This window comes from Jaculus jaculus, chromosome 6 (genome assembly GCF_020740685.1).
Source record: "Jaculus jaculus isolate mJacJac1 chromosome 6, mJacJac1.mat.Y.cur, whole genome shotgun sequence".
NCBI classification, from domain to species: Eukaryota; Metazoa; Chordata; class Mammalia; order Rodentia; family Dipodidae; genus Jaculus; species Jaculus jaculus.
Window position 1 is genome coordinate 63,791,518 of NC_059107.1, and position 15,429 is coordinate 63,806,946.

General features: G+C 40.8%; 1 protein-coding gene across 10 annotated transcripts in view; it reads right to left on the bottom strand.

Annotated features, from left to right (window-relative positions):
• Window positions 1–15,429, bottom strand: part of Dysf (dysferlin) — a 258,409-nt gene that overhangs the window by 51,510 nt on the left and 191,470 nt on the right. For 6 of the 10 annotated variants that reach the window (XM_045151445.1, XM_045151441.1, XM_004668292.2 and 3 more), the window contains one exon: window positions 14,368–14,430. The exons of the other annotated variants lie outside the window; for them this stretch is intronic. In XM_045151445.1, the coding sequence (XP_045007380.1) occupies window positions 14,368–14,430 (63 nt within the window). The remainder of the gene's footprint in view (window positions 1–14,367; window positions 14,431–15,429) is intronic. 10 annotated transcript variants of the gene reach the window in all.

A 15,429-nucleotide genomic window follows, 5' to 3' on the forward strand; every position in this document is an offset into this window, starting at 1 on the left:
TGAGTTACCATTGTGGTGTTCTCAGTGCAGAAGCTTGAAAAGGCTGAGAAAACCAGCCTTCCCAGTGTCTCAGCCCATAAAGTTTAGAATCTACTCAGCCAATACTGTAGGAAGTTCTCTCAAGTCCTTGCCTAAAGGGCCTGGTGGAGATAGTCAACTCACCTTTTTTATATTTATTTGTGTGTGTGTGTGTGTGTGTGTGTGTGTGTGTGTGTGTGTGTGTGTGTGTGTATTCATGCCAAGGTCTCATGCCACTGCAAACAAATGCCAAACAAATGTTCCACTTTACCCAGGTGCCTTTAATCACTGAGCCACTCTCTTTTACCTAGGAAACTCTTGTATAGGATTCATTGGCAAACCCCACAGCTATGACCTGGCTAGCTAGCACTGGCTGCTGTGTTAAAGAGAGCTATCTTCAACCCAGAAGAAAAGCCTCTAGTCCTGGATTTGGCCTGATCCCTCATACTGTTGCATTCCCAACCCACAAAATCAAACTCTATTTCTTCCTTCCTTTGATCTGAATTTGACTTTCAAGGGGGCTGTGTATTAATGGACAGATTCCACCTGAGCTCCCAGACCTTGACAAGCAAGAACTTCCCCCTGTAAGGATAAGTAAAGGACAGGGTGATGACATTAAAGTTCACAAGAAGAGCAACATGGAGAACTAAGAAAAATGTCTCCCTTGGGCTGAAGAGAAGAATACAAAGCAGAAACAAAATATTTGCTCACGTTCATAGGAAATCTCAAGAAGACACTACCAGCAAGAATCAAAATTCTGAGTCCAGGAGATATAACCCTCCTGATGAAAAACAGGACTGTCAAATTTAAAATTAAAGCAGACTTTGATTTCCAGCAAAATGACAAACTAGACAACCAGAGAACTCTTCCCAGCAGGAACATCTGAATTAACAGATCCCTTTAAAATCCTCGTGAAATACAGAGCAGAGCTGATGAGGGTGTAAAGAAAACCCTTAGGGGTAAATGAGAAAGGAAAAATCCAGAGAAAAAAGGAGCCAAATGCATACTAACTATGGGACCCAAAAAGCCACAAACTGAACATTTAAGTAAATCTGGGTTTGTAGTGTCTCCAGGCATCTGGTAAAAGTAAACACATATCCTCTCTGGAAGAATGTGACTTCCATCCAGGCCTCAAAGAATTCTCAGATAAAGTTCCAAGGAACATGAGTTCACAATCAAAAATAGTGAAACACATGAGGAAGGAGACACCATGAGCAAGAGCCAGCTAGAACCAACCAGACCTGTTAGAACAACAGAAACCAGAAGTGTCAGAAATAACACTGAACAAAGGGCTTCTCAAAAAAACGAGACATTAGAAATATACCAAGGGACAAGAGACCTTCAAAACTAAACAAGCAGATTTGGAAAAGAAAGAGCTTTCAGAAATAAGGAACTGTAATCCTTGAGATGGAAAACTAGTAAACTGAGTAAGCAGCTGATCAGAAACTGCTAAAGACAATGAACTGAAGAAACATCTTCAGAAAACAGTAAACATGCAACATAAACACACACAGCAGACCTTCCATGTCTCAGGACCTCCGAGTGCAGACTAAATCTGAGGATGCTTAAGTGCCTTGCCTACAGTGCACTAGAACCCTCGCATCCACCCAGACACTTTCACTTGTTTCCGCATTGCTTGTAATGCCCAGTGCAATGTAAGTACTGCACTTAGTTATTAAGCCATATTGTGTCTGTATGTGCTTGCTCTTGGCACAATTACTTTTTAAACCATTTCAAACCATATGGTTTGCATCTGGGGATGCAGAAGCCCAAGACAGATAGCTGGCTATAACACAAAAGGTTAGTTGACATGAAGGATAGAGGTAGTTCATTGAATGTCTAATCAGAGCTCCTGAAGGAACCACTGGACTACATCATATAGAAGAGGTAACCAATTGAGAACTATCCAGAACTTCTGACAAAAGCCATCAGAGTAAGAATGACAGCAGCACAAAGCTGGGCATGGTGGTGCACACCTTTAATCCCAGCACAAATGGATGGACTTATAAAAAATAGAATAGTAACTTCTCTAAGGGACATAAAGAGGACAATGGTTGGAGTAAACAAATTAAACTTCCAATAATGAGGAGTAGTTAGCACTTTGTGGTGTATCTATATGATATTAATTCATATATTTTAAAAAATACAAAAATTGTCGGGCAGCATGGCGCACGCCTTTAATCCCAGAACTCGGAAGGCAGAAGTAGGAGGATCACTGTGAGTTCAAGGCCACCCTGAGACTCCATAGTGAATTCCAGGTAAGCCTGAGCTACAGTGAGACCCTACCTCAAAAAACCAAACCAAAAATAAAAAAAAAAAAGAATGGCAGCAGCACAGTGAACAGTACTGAAAAAAAATAATATTAAAGAAACCAATATTCCCAAAATAGAGGTATAATAACGTTTTCAAACAATTAGAAAGTGATAAAGCTTATAATACAAATTGACTCCAATAAAAAAAATTCAACAGATTTGACTATAAGAAAAGGAGAAATGAGTCTAAGAGGAAGAAGGCTCACATACCAAAAGGAACAGAAAATATGACTGACGCTAAAAAGAAATCTGATTACTTAAAAAATAACAATATAAGCTGGGTGTGGTGGGGCATGCCTTTAATCCCAACTCTTGGGAAGCAGAGGTAGGAGGATCGCCATGAGTTCAAGGCCACCCTGAGATTACATAGTGAATTCCAGGTCAGCCTGGGCTACAGTAAAACACTACCTTGGGGAAAAATAACAACAACAACAATAATAATAATAATAATAATAATAATAATGGGGCTGGAGAGATTGCTCAGTGGATAAGGCATTTGCTTGCAATGCCTGACAACCCAGGTTTGATTCCCCAGGATCCACATAAAGCCAGATAGATGCACGAAGTGATGCATGCATCGGGTGGTTTTTTCAGTGGCTAGAGACCCTGGAACACACACATCCACACTCTCTTGCCCTCTTGCAAATAAATAAAATATTTTAAAATTAAAATATGTTTTAATATAATTTAAAATGACTAAAATATTGAACAAATGTTTGAAAATATGTAGAAAACAGTCTAAGTTCCCAACCATATTCTAGGAGTGGTTATGCATACAAACTAAATTTAGACTTTGCTCACGTAAATAGCTTGTGAAGATTTAAAAATGGGGTAGGCAGGTGGATCTTATCTCCAAATGCTTAGATTTGTAAGTGGGTTGGAGTAAAGCCAGTAGCAGAGGCCAGGAGAGCAGAAGGGGCCATGAGGGAGGGAGGAGAGGGCTTGAGAGGAGGGTGTCACTCACATGCAAGCAGAGCAACAGTAATCTGGGGTCAAATGGTCTAAGTGTGGTCAGGGAATGGAAGGGAGGAAGGAGTGGGAGGAGTGTTAATCAAAATCAAAGATGGTATAGTAGATGGGAACCTACTTCCTTGCTAGTTAAATAATATGTATGTCAAAAAGAATGAGAGAGGGATTGGAGAGATGGCTCAGCAGTTAAAAGCACTTGCTTGCAAAGCCTGACAGGCTGGGTTCAATTTCTCAGTGCACACGTCAAGCCACATGCACAAAGGGGTACATGTGCCTAGAATTCATGTATATTAGCAAGAATCCCTGGTGTACCTTCATATTCTCTCTCTCTACATAAATAAATATATATATAAATATGTTTTGAAGAGAGAATTTGGGCAGAAGTACTCTGTAGGGTTAGACAGTGCTGTGTCCAGAAGCCACAGGTTGTTATAAGAAAATTTCAGTGCTGAGGTAGGACACCTTCCAGGGAGTTGTTGTTGAGGAGGCCCCTGATATCTCCAAAACATTACAGGCTATTGCCAAGGCTCTTAGTTGCCCACAGAACTAAAACCCTATTGCTAAAGACTCCACATGCCTGAGCTTCAGGTCACTGAAGAATAAAGCAGGAGCTAAACTGCTGACTAGCTGTCATGATGCTGGAAAGAGCTATGCAGCCTACGCTATGCAGCATGCCTGTGTGGAGAGAAAATTAAATCATCAATGGTGTTAAGTAGCAGTGGACCCTGAAAATTCTATGGCTGGCCAGCCAGGCCAAATGTATCAACTGGTGAAATAGTGGCATATCTGTCATGGGGGAAACCAGCTCTCTGATTGGAATTGAGGTCTGCTCCCAAGGAAGGGAATTGCTGCCTGGTACTGAAAACCTAATCAAAAGCCTATGGCTAGGGAGGTCATAAGCCTTAGGATGGAAACTACTACTGTTGTCTGTCTAAATGAATATATTATGCCATGAAAATACCATCTAAATTCTTATGTTTATGCCCATAAATTTATGCTACTTTCACTTTTGGTTAAAGATGCTTCTCTTTTCAGATGGCGATAAGCACTGGGGTGACTCAAAATTCATCAAAAGGTTGACAAGAAATGACAGTTCAGCATTAAGTGAGACTTCTCTATCATGCCCTCCAAGGCACAAAGACCATTGCAGCAGAAAAAGTGGCAGAAAGAATGTAATATAAGCCAAAAGAAAGGGAGGAGTGCTCACAATACTGTCTTCCATACTCAAAGTGGCTGTGGTATTCATGACCTCACAATGGCTGACACTAACTACACAAGAGCTGCATAATAGGAGGGAAAAAATGATGACATCGAAATAGAAGAGGGGCTGGCTGGGAAGAAGAAGAGATTCAGTGCAGGTGGGACTCAGGAGGGGAGAGGGGAGAGTATTTGGAGGGGATTATGATACATAGTCTATATGTATAGATGTTGTCAACAAAAACTAAAAGTTTAAAAGTTTTTTATTTTTTTAATATTTTTGTTTATTTTTATTTATTTATTTGAGAGCGATAGACAGAGAGAGAAAGAGGAAGAGAGAGAGAATGGGTGCCAGGGCCTCCAGCCCCTGCAAACAAACTCCAGACACGTGCACCCCTTGTGATTCTGGCTAACGTGGGTCTTGGGGAATCGAGCCTCGAACCAGGGTCCTTAGGCTCACAGGCAAGCACTTAACCATTAAGCCATCTCCCCAGCCCCAAAGTTTAAAATTTTTTGAAGATAGATGTTGGTGTGCATACCTGTGATCTCTGTATTTGGGAGGATGAGGCAGAAGGACTTCAACTTAAGGCCAGCTTGGGCTACCTAGTAATACTGCCTCAAACAAACAAGAATTGTATACTATTTATTAAGGAAACCGAAGCAATACACAGCTTTAAGACTGAAAGAAAGAGAGGAAATGTGAGAGGGGAAATGAAAGGAAGAAAAGGAATTAATCCAAAAAGCAAAAAAGGGGACTGGCAATGTAGCCCAGTGATAAAGTGCCTTCCTAGCATGCTTGAGGTCATAGGTTCAATCCAGTACCAAACAAAAGAAAGGGAAGGAGAGAAGAAGAGACGGAAGGAAGGAAGGAAGGAAGGAAGGAAGGAAGGAAGGAAGGAAGGAAGGAAGGAAGGAAGGAAGGAAGGGAGGAAGGAGAGGGAGAGGAGGTGGGGAAAAAAGGATGAAGCTAACAGAGACAAAAACAAATAAGAAGACAAAAAAAATCCAAACACATCAGTAAAAATATTAAGAATGATAAATTTTAAGACAGAGGTAATCCATATATTTACTGTCTGCAGGAGAATTATCTAAAACATAAAGCCACAGAAAATTGAAAGTTAAAAAAATAGAAAAATAAACCAGTTCCAGGGAAACAGTGAAAGACACTGTGACCACTCAGACTTCATAAAAACAGATATTCAGGGTCTACAGAGAAAGCAACATTAAATCAATCCCTATCTTGCCCACCAAGGCTCAGGAGTATCATGAAAGAGGAGGCAGAAAGATTGTGAGAGACTCAGAGTGGGTGGGAATAGCCTGAGACATTGTTTCCCCATCCCTGCAGAGACTGACTGAGGCCCCCACAATGAATACTAATAACCCCACCAAAGACCCTCAGTAGTAGGGGAGCTGAGGGAAAGGGGGTCTATGTATGCAACCTTTTTATTTAAAAATTAAATTAAAAAATAGAGAAATATATACTAGGGGAATGTCAAAGCAGAGAAAGCCAGTATGGTTATATTAAATAAACAAAATAGACTTCAAGAAAAACTCATTGGCAGATATTTTTAAGGCAAAGTGGTACATTATGAAAAGATTCAATTATACATCAAAATGTATGAATTTTAAACTTATTTTTACCAAATAACAGCATCAAGTACATTAAGGTAAAAATAAGCCAAATTTCAAAAGCAACTGGCAAATAACACATCAAAGTACAACTTTAATACATTTTATCTCTGAGAAAATGATAACCACATACGTAAAACTAAGAAGCAACACAGGTTTGAATAACATGTTAACGAGTATGTCCTAAGTAGGCATGTTACCCGTAAAATACCTTTGGTAAATATATGTTCTTCTATGAGCACACATGACCTTTTCCTTACTTCCAAGTGTTATTGTGCCCAGACTGCATTATCGGGAACCCAGTACAGCTAAGCTTAGCCAATATCAGCAACAAAAATGTTACCTTAAAATACAAGTTAGGAACTTCCAAAATAGATTTATTTATTTGCAAGCAGAGAGACACAAAGAGAATTTATTAGCAAACAGAGACAATTTATTTGTAAGCAGAGAGAATTTATATGCAAGCAGAGAGAGAGAGAAAGAAAATACGGGCATACTGGGAGGGCCTCTTGCCACTGCAAACAAACTCCAGATGCATATGCCACTCTGTATATCTGGCTTACATGAGTACTGGGAAATTGAATCCAGACTGTCAGGCTTTGCAAGCAAGAGTTCTCAACTGCTAAGCCATCTCTCCAGCTCCAAAATACATTGTTAGACAATTCAGATGTCAAAAAGAAATAACAGAAATAAGAAAATATTCAGAATGGAAAATGATAAAAAATATTACTTGTCAAACACTGTCAAGTGCATAAAGCAATATGTACAGGGAATTTTATTAGGAAACCATAAAGAGGTTAATAAGCTTTTAAAAAAAAAAAGCAACATAGAAGATTGACTCAAAATTTGACTCTTTTGGCCAGGCGTGGTGGCACGTGCCTTTAATTCCAGCACTCAGGAGGCAGAGGTAGGAAGATCACCATGAGTTCGAGGCCAGCCTGAGACTACATAGTGAATTCCACGTCAGCCTGGGCTAGAATGAGACCCTACCTCAAAAGCCCCCCCCAAAAAAAATTGACTCTTTGAAAGCACTGAAAATAATCTAAAAAATTTTGGAAAGAAAAAATTAAATATAATTTAGGAATAAAAAATGATATACATCCAGAAATTGGTTGCTACCCACATCGAGCTGTTGACCCGCGAGACCTACGAGATCACCAAATCAAGACAGCATTCTCTCAAAGCACTTGATTACCTGCCTGAGGCAAAATCTAAGACCCTATCGCTGAAGACACTATATGCTGCTGACACACTGCACAGGGAGACCTGGCTGGAATTCAGAGGAAAGCCAGGCCCCAGACAGTTAGCCTGTCTAGTGCTGGAATGTGCTACATAAACTACAAAGTGAAAGTGGCCAACAACAGTCTAAGCAACCAAAGGTCTTAGCTATTCAGAAGCAAACACACTGACAGGATGTACACACGAGTGCAATAGTGGTACACAACCTCAGTGAGTAATCAATAGTTTTCTGATTGATTAAGAGATCTGCTCAGTGTAAAGGAACCCATATCTGGAATTGGGAACCAGATCAGAATCCTATGGAGACAAAGATTATGCTCTCCAGTGTCAAGCTCTCACTAGTCTTTGGCTAAAAGACGGGGTTACATATATCAAATTCTCCCTACATTAATAATGCTCATCTTACTTAATCTATCCTGACTTCACTCTCTGTTGGAGAATCTGTTCTTCCATTCCAGAAGGTAGCAAGACAGGAGGAGATAAGCTGCCCCTCACACTTCAGCCAAGACACAGCTGAATCCACAGAGGAATTGGGGAGATGAAAATGAGTGCTGCTTCCATGCTGAACCCAACAATCAGCACCAGGGTGTAGGAGACAGACCCTGAGGATACTCAACACCTACCAAAGCAGAGATTCAGAGGCTCTTAAGAGCTCATCACTGAAGTAGACTTAAAACTCAGCCACCTCGGCTCAGGGAATTTTGTGGAAGAGGGGGCAGAAAGATTATAAGAGCCACGGATTGCGATATCATGCCCAAAGGCATCCCCCCAAACTAACTACTGCTCCCACAATGCATAAACCACAACCCCATGGGGAATACCTGCAAACTCACTGAGGAGCATTCCCAACAAAAGGGGGGCAGGGACAAGGGAAAAGAGGGTGCCAACATATGATGTATCCATAGGAAACATCTTGTTAATAATAATAATAATAAACATTTAAATGTGGAAAAAAGAAATCACAATGGCAAAAACAAAAAAGTAATGTACATAACTAGATTGAGAAGACAATTTTTATAGGGTATTGTGAAAAATATTATGCCAATATTTTTTAAAGAAAATAGATGCATTCCTATAAGACATAAATCACCGAAAGTGACTCACCTAGAAACAGAAAATCTCAAAGGTCCTATAAATATTTTTTAAATTGCAGCAGCAATTTAAAATATCCCCAAGAAGAATGCTAAGTCTAGACAGTTCTACAAGTGAATCTGCCAAACACTCAGGCAGCAGATGATGCCAGTCTCGTTTTGTTCTCTCAGAGATGAGAGGCCATGCATCTGGACCCAAGGCATCTTCTAAGTTACACTTAAGGACTCCACGATATTCTCTAAGGTCACACTTGTGGACTCTAAAACCTGAAAAGAACAGTGTGAATGAAGCTTCAAGCCATTGTCATTTGTAAAACTTAATGCAAAAAGAAGTCCTAAACTAAATATGTGCAAAGTGAGTACTGCAATGCAGGGGGAAAAGACAATATATAATGACTAGGTTAGTTTTTTTCAGAAATGTGAAGTGTTTTGTAACTAAAAAAAGAAAATAAGTCATGGTAATTTACCACATTAACTGGTTAAAGAAGAAAAATTAAATGGTCATGTCAACAGATACAAGAAAAATATTCAATAAAACTTAAAGTTCAGGATAAAAACTGTTAAAGAGCTAGTAGTAAATCACTTTTTAAATGTAGACTTCATGGTAAAACATACATCACTCATTTTTAAATTAGGAGCAGAAAAGAATATTCTTTTTTACATGTTTATTTATTTACTGCATATGTGTGTATATGGTTTTGCCGGGATCTCTTGCCAGTGCAAACGAATGCCCATTTGACTTGACACAGGTAGCTGGGAAATTCAATCTGAGCCAACAGACTTTGCAAGCAAGTTCCTTTAACTGCTCAGCTATCACCTCAGCCCCAGAAAAGAATATTCTTGATCACAGTTGCATAAAGCATCTAACTAAAGGTCCTAAACAGTGCAATAAGGCAAGAAAAGGAAACAATATAAAAGAAAAATAAGGGCTAGAGAGATGGCTCAACAGTTAATGTGCTTGCCTGCAAAACCTACCTACCCAAATTTAATTCCCCAGTATCCATGTTAAGCCAGATGCACATAAAAGAAATACAAAATATAAAGAGAAGCAAAATTCTTAGTAACAAATTATATGATTATGATTGGTTGATTACAACACAGAAAGCCCAGAAGAACCTTTGAATCAGAATTAGAGTTTAGGGCCTGGGGAGATGGCTCAGAAGTTAGAGTTGCTTGCTTGCAAAGCCTGCCAGTCTGGGTTTGATTCCCCAGTACCCATGTAAACCCAGATGCACAAGTGGCACATGCACCTGGAATTCATTTGCACTGGCAAAAGGTTCTGGTGTGCCAAACTCTCTCTCTTTCTCCCACCCACCTTGCTCCCTTTCTTTCTCTTTCTAATAAATAAATAAATATATTTTTAAAAAGAGTTTCAACAAAGCTTTTAGAAATAATATCAGCATGTGACAATCAATTTCATTTATATATGAGCAGAAATTAATTAGAGAACAAAGCATTAAGCCTAGAAAAATGGAAGACATTTGCTACAGTTTAAAAAACATTGTAAAATTATCTGTTCTCCCTATATTGATCCAGAGATTTATTATAACTCAATCATAAAATCCTACAGTTGTTTTTTTTTTTAATTTTGATAAGATGATTCTAAAACTAAGAAAAGCAAAGCTCTGGCACAGCAAACAAATTAGTTCCTTCTTTCTTCCTTCTGCAAATTATCAAGTGGAATATTAGTATAGGGGAAAACAAGCGAAGCAGCAGAACTGAAAGAAGAGCCCACAAATGCAGCCACGCTAATGTGAAGGTTCCAGGACACTTCAACCAAGCCACACTTCCATCTCCATGTCCAGGCTTGTATGATGGCCAATTCCCAAAATCAAACATAGCTTTATATCTATTGTTCTAGAACTTGTTCCACTAAAACACTTGACATAGCTATCCTTACAGATTAATGAAAAAGGACAGGACTTTCTTTAATGTGGTTATCATATATATTATTGATTATCTAGATGGCAAAAATTAATCTCCACTACACACAGGCTCCAGATGGAACAAGAATTTAAGCATAAAGCAGCATTAGAACTGTTGGGAGAAAACTGAGTCATAGATCTTTTCTAAAAGATTTTAGAAGGAAAATAAAAAAACAGAATGACAACTCAAGATACCCAAAATCTTACATAAGGGAAATTTCAGGGTGAGAGTGCAAAGGTGACTTGAGTCTCTAAATTAAAGATATTTTATTGGAATAATTATGAAAATGCTGGCCATTTGGAATCAAAACAGCCATCAAATAGAAAAAATGCCGCAAGCCTAAGAAAGGAAGGATAGAAACAATGCCAATATACAAAGTCAGTGAGGAGACTGAGCGGTGCAGAGGGCAAGCCTTGCTTGTCTGGGATGCATGTGGTCTGCCCCAGGTTAAGAGGCAGGATGGGACAGTATGGGATGCCCAAGTTACCAAGCTGACTGAAGAAGTAGAAAATGATCAACAAATCCCTTCCAAAAAATGGGCTGGGTCTGGTTTTGCCAACTCATTTAGAGCAGTTGTCTCTAATACAACTATGCAAGACAGGCATTATTGAAAAATCTATAATTCAAAGCTCAAATAATATACTAATATTTGCAAGAAAAGATAAGAGCTATTCTATTTCTCAGTTAAATTATAAGCACAACCCACTTGGCCACCACCTTTTTTTTTTTTTTTTTTTTGGTTTTTCAAGGTAGGGTTGCACTCTAGCAATTCACTATGCAGTCTCAGAGTGGCCTCAAACTCACAGCCTCCCAAGTGCTGGGATTAAAGGCATGTGCTACCATGCCTGGCTGCAGCCACTACCTTTTAAGTCATATGATTGGTAATTATTTTTAACTTTAAGCTTACTCATATTAATGTATATTTTATGCATAAACCAAGACTTTGAGATGTGTATATTATGTCATTTCAACCTGTATAAATTAAATTCATAATGAGCAACTCTAGTTTATAGTTGAACCTTAAGAAACAGGAATTCTCATGCGTGCAGACTCCTCAGCATCTGAGAAAGTAGCACAGCATCTAAAATATGCTGTGCAAGCCAGTGTGACTCCATATGGAAGCCTAATTAGATGACCCACAAGTGACACCAATAAAGATGCAAAAGGTCTAAAATAAGTAACAGGAAATCTAACTCAGTCATATATAGAAAGTCTCCTTCCAAATGTCCCTTTCTCCAGGATGGGCAAATGCTAAGCATAGTTGGTCAGCCATCTAAGAGCCAGAGCCTGAGGCTATTCTAAAACACCCTGGGCAGCGCTCCCAGAAAGGTGAGCTACATATGTCACCATGGCTAACTGTGTCTTGTCTCCAAACCTCTTCATGCCAGCCGGACTAGTATGGTAGCTAAGTAAATATAACAAAAGTATGTAAAATTTGAATTTAATGGTCTCCTTTTTTTAAAAAAACCTTAAGTGCGTGTGTGAGAGCATAAGAAGTACAAGGATCTTCAACTTTAAAAGAACACCTTACTCAACTGTTTTGTATCATTAAGTTCTTATCAAATGTTAATCAACCTACAACTAAAAATCATAGCTAACACATCTTGGCTATGGCTTATAAAGAAAGGATGATGCAGCACCCAATCCACAGAGGACTGGGCATCAAATGGCAATGAACACACATAGATATGGCAAAACCTCAATGTGGCAGCAGGTAGGTGCTTTAATGATGCCTGCTTAAGCAATTTTTCTCACTTGGCCAGTTTGATCGCAATGGAGACCAGGGCTTCAGTCTTGGCAAGCTATAATTCCCTTACCAATCAACTGACCAATGTGGATTTTAGGTACACAGGACCATTATACATTATATTATCAAAGCAGTATAAAACAAAGGAATGATCTTGATAAGTATCAAATGTCATTTTATAAAATTAAACTCTTATTCTTAAACTATAGACAATGGAACAACAGAATATACAACCTGATTTCCTGAAATTACATGAAATAGCCCATTTCACCACAATTAGTATAAAATGGTAGAAGCACTCACCATTATCTTAACTAACAGAAGGTGGTAAAAACATTCTCATTAACCAATGGCCAAATAACTTTTCTCACTGGCCATCTCCACTCTTGACTATTATTCTGACAAAAGGAGTAAGATATAACTGTGAGAATGAAAGTCATACTTTATTTAAATAAAATGGCCTATTTGCCTGGAAAACACAACAAAATAAACTTAATATCAGAACCAATGAAGGGGCTCAATAAAATAAGTACACAAAACAACTGTCTCCTGGGCTGGGGATACAGGTCAGTGGTAGAGTGTTTGCCTCGTATGCACCAGGCCCTAGGCTCAATTCCCAGCTGAAGAAAAGAAAACAGAACAGAACAATAGGAGAGGGGAGGGAAGCGATGAAGACTGGGGAGAGAAAAGAAGAGGGGAAGAGAGAAGAGGAAAAGAAGTTTTCTTATAGTCCAGCAATAATAAGGGGAAAGAGCCATTCTATTGAGAATAGCAAGAAAGGCTATAAAATGTCTAGGAATAAATTTTCACAAGAAAATAAATGGACGGACTTATAAAAAATAGTACAGTAACTTCTCTAAGGGACATAAAGAGGACAATGGTTGGAGTAAACAAATTAAACTTCCAATAATGAGGAGTAGTTAGCACTTTGTGGTGTATCTATATGATATTAATTCATATATTTTAAAAATACAAAAATTGTCGGGCAGCATGGCACATGCCTTTAATCCCAGCACTCGGGAGGCAGAGGGTAGGAGGATCGCCATGAGTTCAAGGCCACCCTGAGACTCCATAGTGAATTCCAGGTCAGCCTGGGCCAGAGTGAGACTCTACCTCGGAAAAAAAAAAAAATTGAGGCAAAGCATTCACATTATACTATTTAAGCTTTACAATGCAGATTATTAGAAAGTGGAATATGGGCTGGTGAAATGGTTCAGCGGTTAAAGCATTTGCCTGTGGACCCTAAGGACCCCAATTCGATTCCCCAGGACCCATATAAGCCAGCTGCACAAGGGGGCGTATGCATCTGGAGTTTGTTTACAGTGGCTGAAGGCCCTGGCGTGCCCATTCTCTCCCTCTCTCTTTCTGTCTCCCTCTCTCTGCCACTTTCTCTGTATCAAATAAACACATAAATTTTAAAAAAGAAAGTGGAATATTATTTCAATATTGTAAAACTCAAAGAATGAGCGTGCATATAAAAGATATGTAAAACTCTAGGCATATTTTAGCAGTTTACAATTGCTTGACTCTCGGAGATGAAATACAGTATGATAGTTTTAACTCTGTCTTTTGCTTCCTATATCTTTCACCAAAGGCAAATCAGAAAAAAATCTAAGGCAGGCATTACTCCCTTATAGAATCCACAGGACACCCAGTGCAGCCCATACCTCCCTAGAACTTAACCAGCTACTCACGCCTCCCTCCCCTACAGTCAGAGCTCCCTTAGCCTTGGGGTGGGACTTCACACAGGCTGAAAGCTCCACACCAAATACCTCCTCCTGAAGGAACCACACCAAGGAGATGACAACTGGGCAATGAATAGAGGAAGACAGAAAGGAGTCCTACTGGGAATGCAGGGCTGACCGGAGCCCACCTCTCAGGACCTGTGAGGACCAGCCAGGGCTCCTCATCTGGGAGGACGGGGTAAGGTAGCCTGCTATCCCCTGCAGAGACTTCTTGCCCAGATTCCAGAATGCAGAGTCTAGGCTATAGACTGCCCTGCCTCCACTCACCCAGGTTGCTCCTCCAAACGCCCCACCCCAGGTCTCACACAGGTAACCAGCACTGATACAAATCCCAGGATGCAGCAGGACGGAACAACCTTTCAGAGACTCTACCCCAGAGCCTGCTCAGTGTGTGCTACTGGGAATGTGGAAACGCTCCACTCCTCTTTGTGCTTTGTTCCCGCCCCTAGACCCCCAGGAATTCAAGGGACCCAGAAACAGACAAGCATACATACATGACGGCTGGATGAAGACAACACCGTGTTAGTGGCGGCCAAGCTCGCCAGCTCGTCTGCAAGCTACAAATCAAACACGCTGGTTAGCAGCAGGGTCAGAAGCCACACTCCAGGGAAAGCTGGCCAGCCCCGAAGGATTGGGGCTTTCCCTCTGTCCAGGCACCCTCAAAACCAACTGTAGGAAGAACATGTGATCCCTAGTTGCATAAGCCTGTCTCCGTGGTTCCACCAGCTGACCTTGAGCAGCACCCTAACCCCCCTGAACCAACCATCTAGAGAATGAGGCACAGTGCCCACCTCCCCAGGTAACATGAATGAGATGAAGGCCATGCCAGCCCAAAGCTGGTCTCCTGCTACTTTCTCACTGCTTTTGGCACCATCCACTCAACTGTTCTCCCCACTTTTCCCAACTATACCCACATCAGGACCACTCCCACTCCCAACCATCCCTTCATTTACTCCTTCTGTGGCTAAAGTAGGCCTCCTAGCTGGGCCGAGCCATGAACCAAGGGCGGGTTCCTCAGCCTTCTCTCCTCTGGACACAGGACAGCACACAGCTCTCCAAACCTCCATCAAGGAAGCTGGAAGAGTCTTAGAGTCCAGTCCTACTGCCTTGTCTAGAAACAACTTGTTTCACCCAGGCCAGTGTCTGTCAGGGTACTTCTAGCAGGGTCTTGGGGCTGATCACTAGAGGCAGGGAGGAGGAAAGACTTCAGGGGTGCATTCCAAGCAGAAGGCATGGCAGAGCAGAGAAACAGAAAAAAACAGCCCAGAAGTCAGGGGCAAGAGGGTGTGAGGATGGAGAGGCCAGGGGCCAGGGGAAGCCACATCTCTGGGAGAGCTCTGCAGGAGGTGAAGCCCATGCAGGTTTCCTGTTCTGTGCCAAAGGGGTCAGAAGAGAGGGCAGAGGGCAGAGGTACCCTGCTGGAACCTAGAGGAGTGTCTGGATTCCCAGCCCCCACCCTGTCTGTGTAAGGAGCATTGGTGAGGATCTTAGAGCCCAAGCCTGGGGAGGGGGCAAAAGAGCCATGGCAGCCAGCCCAGGGCAACTGGCCACGTGCT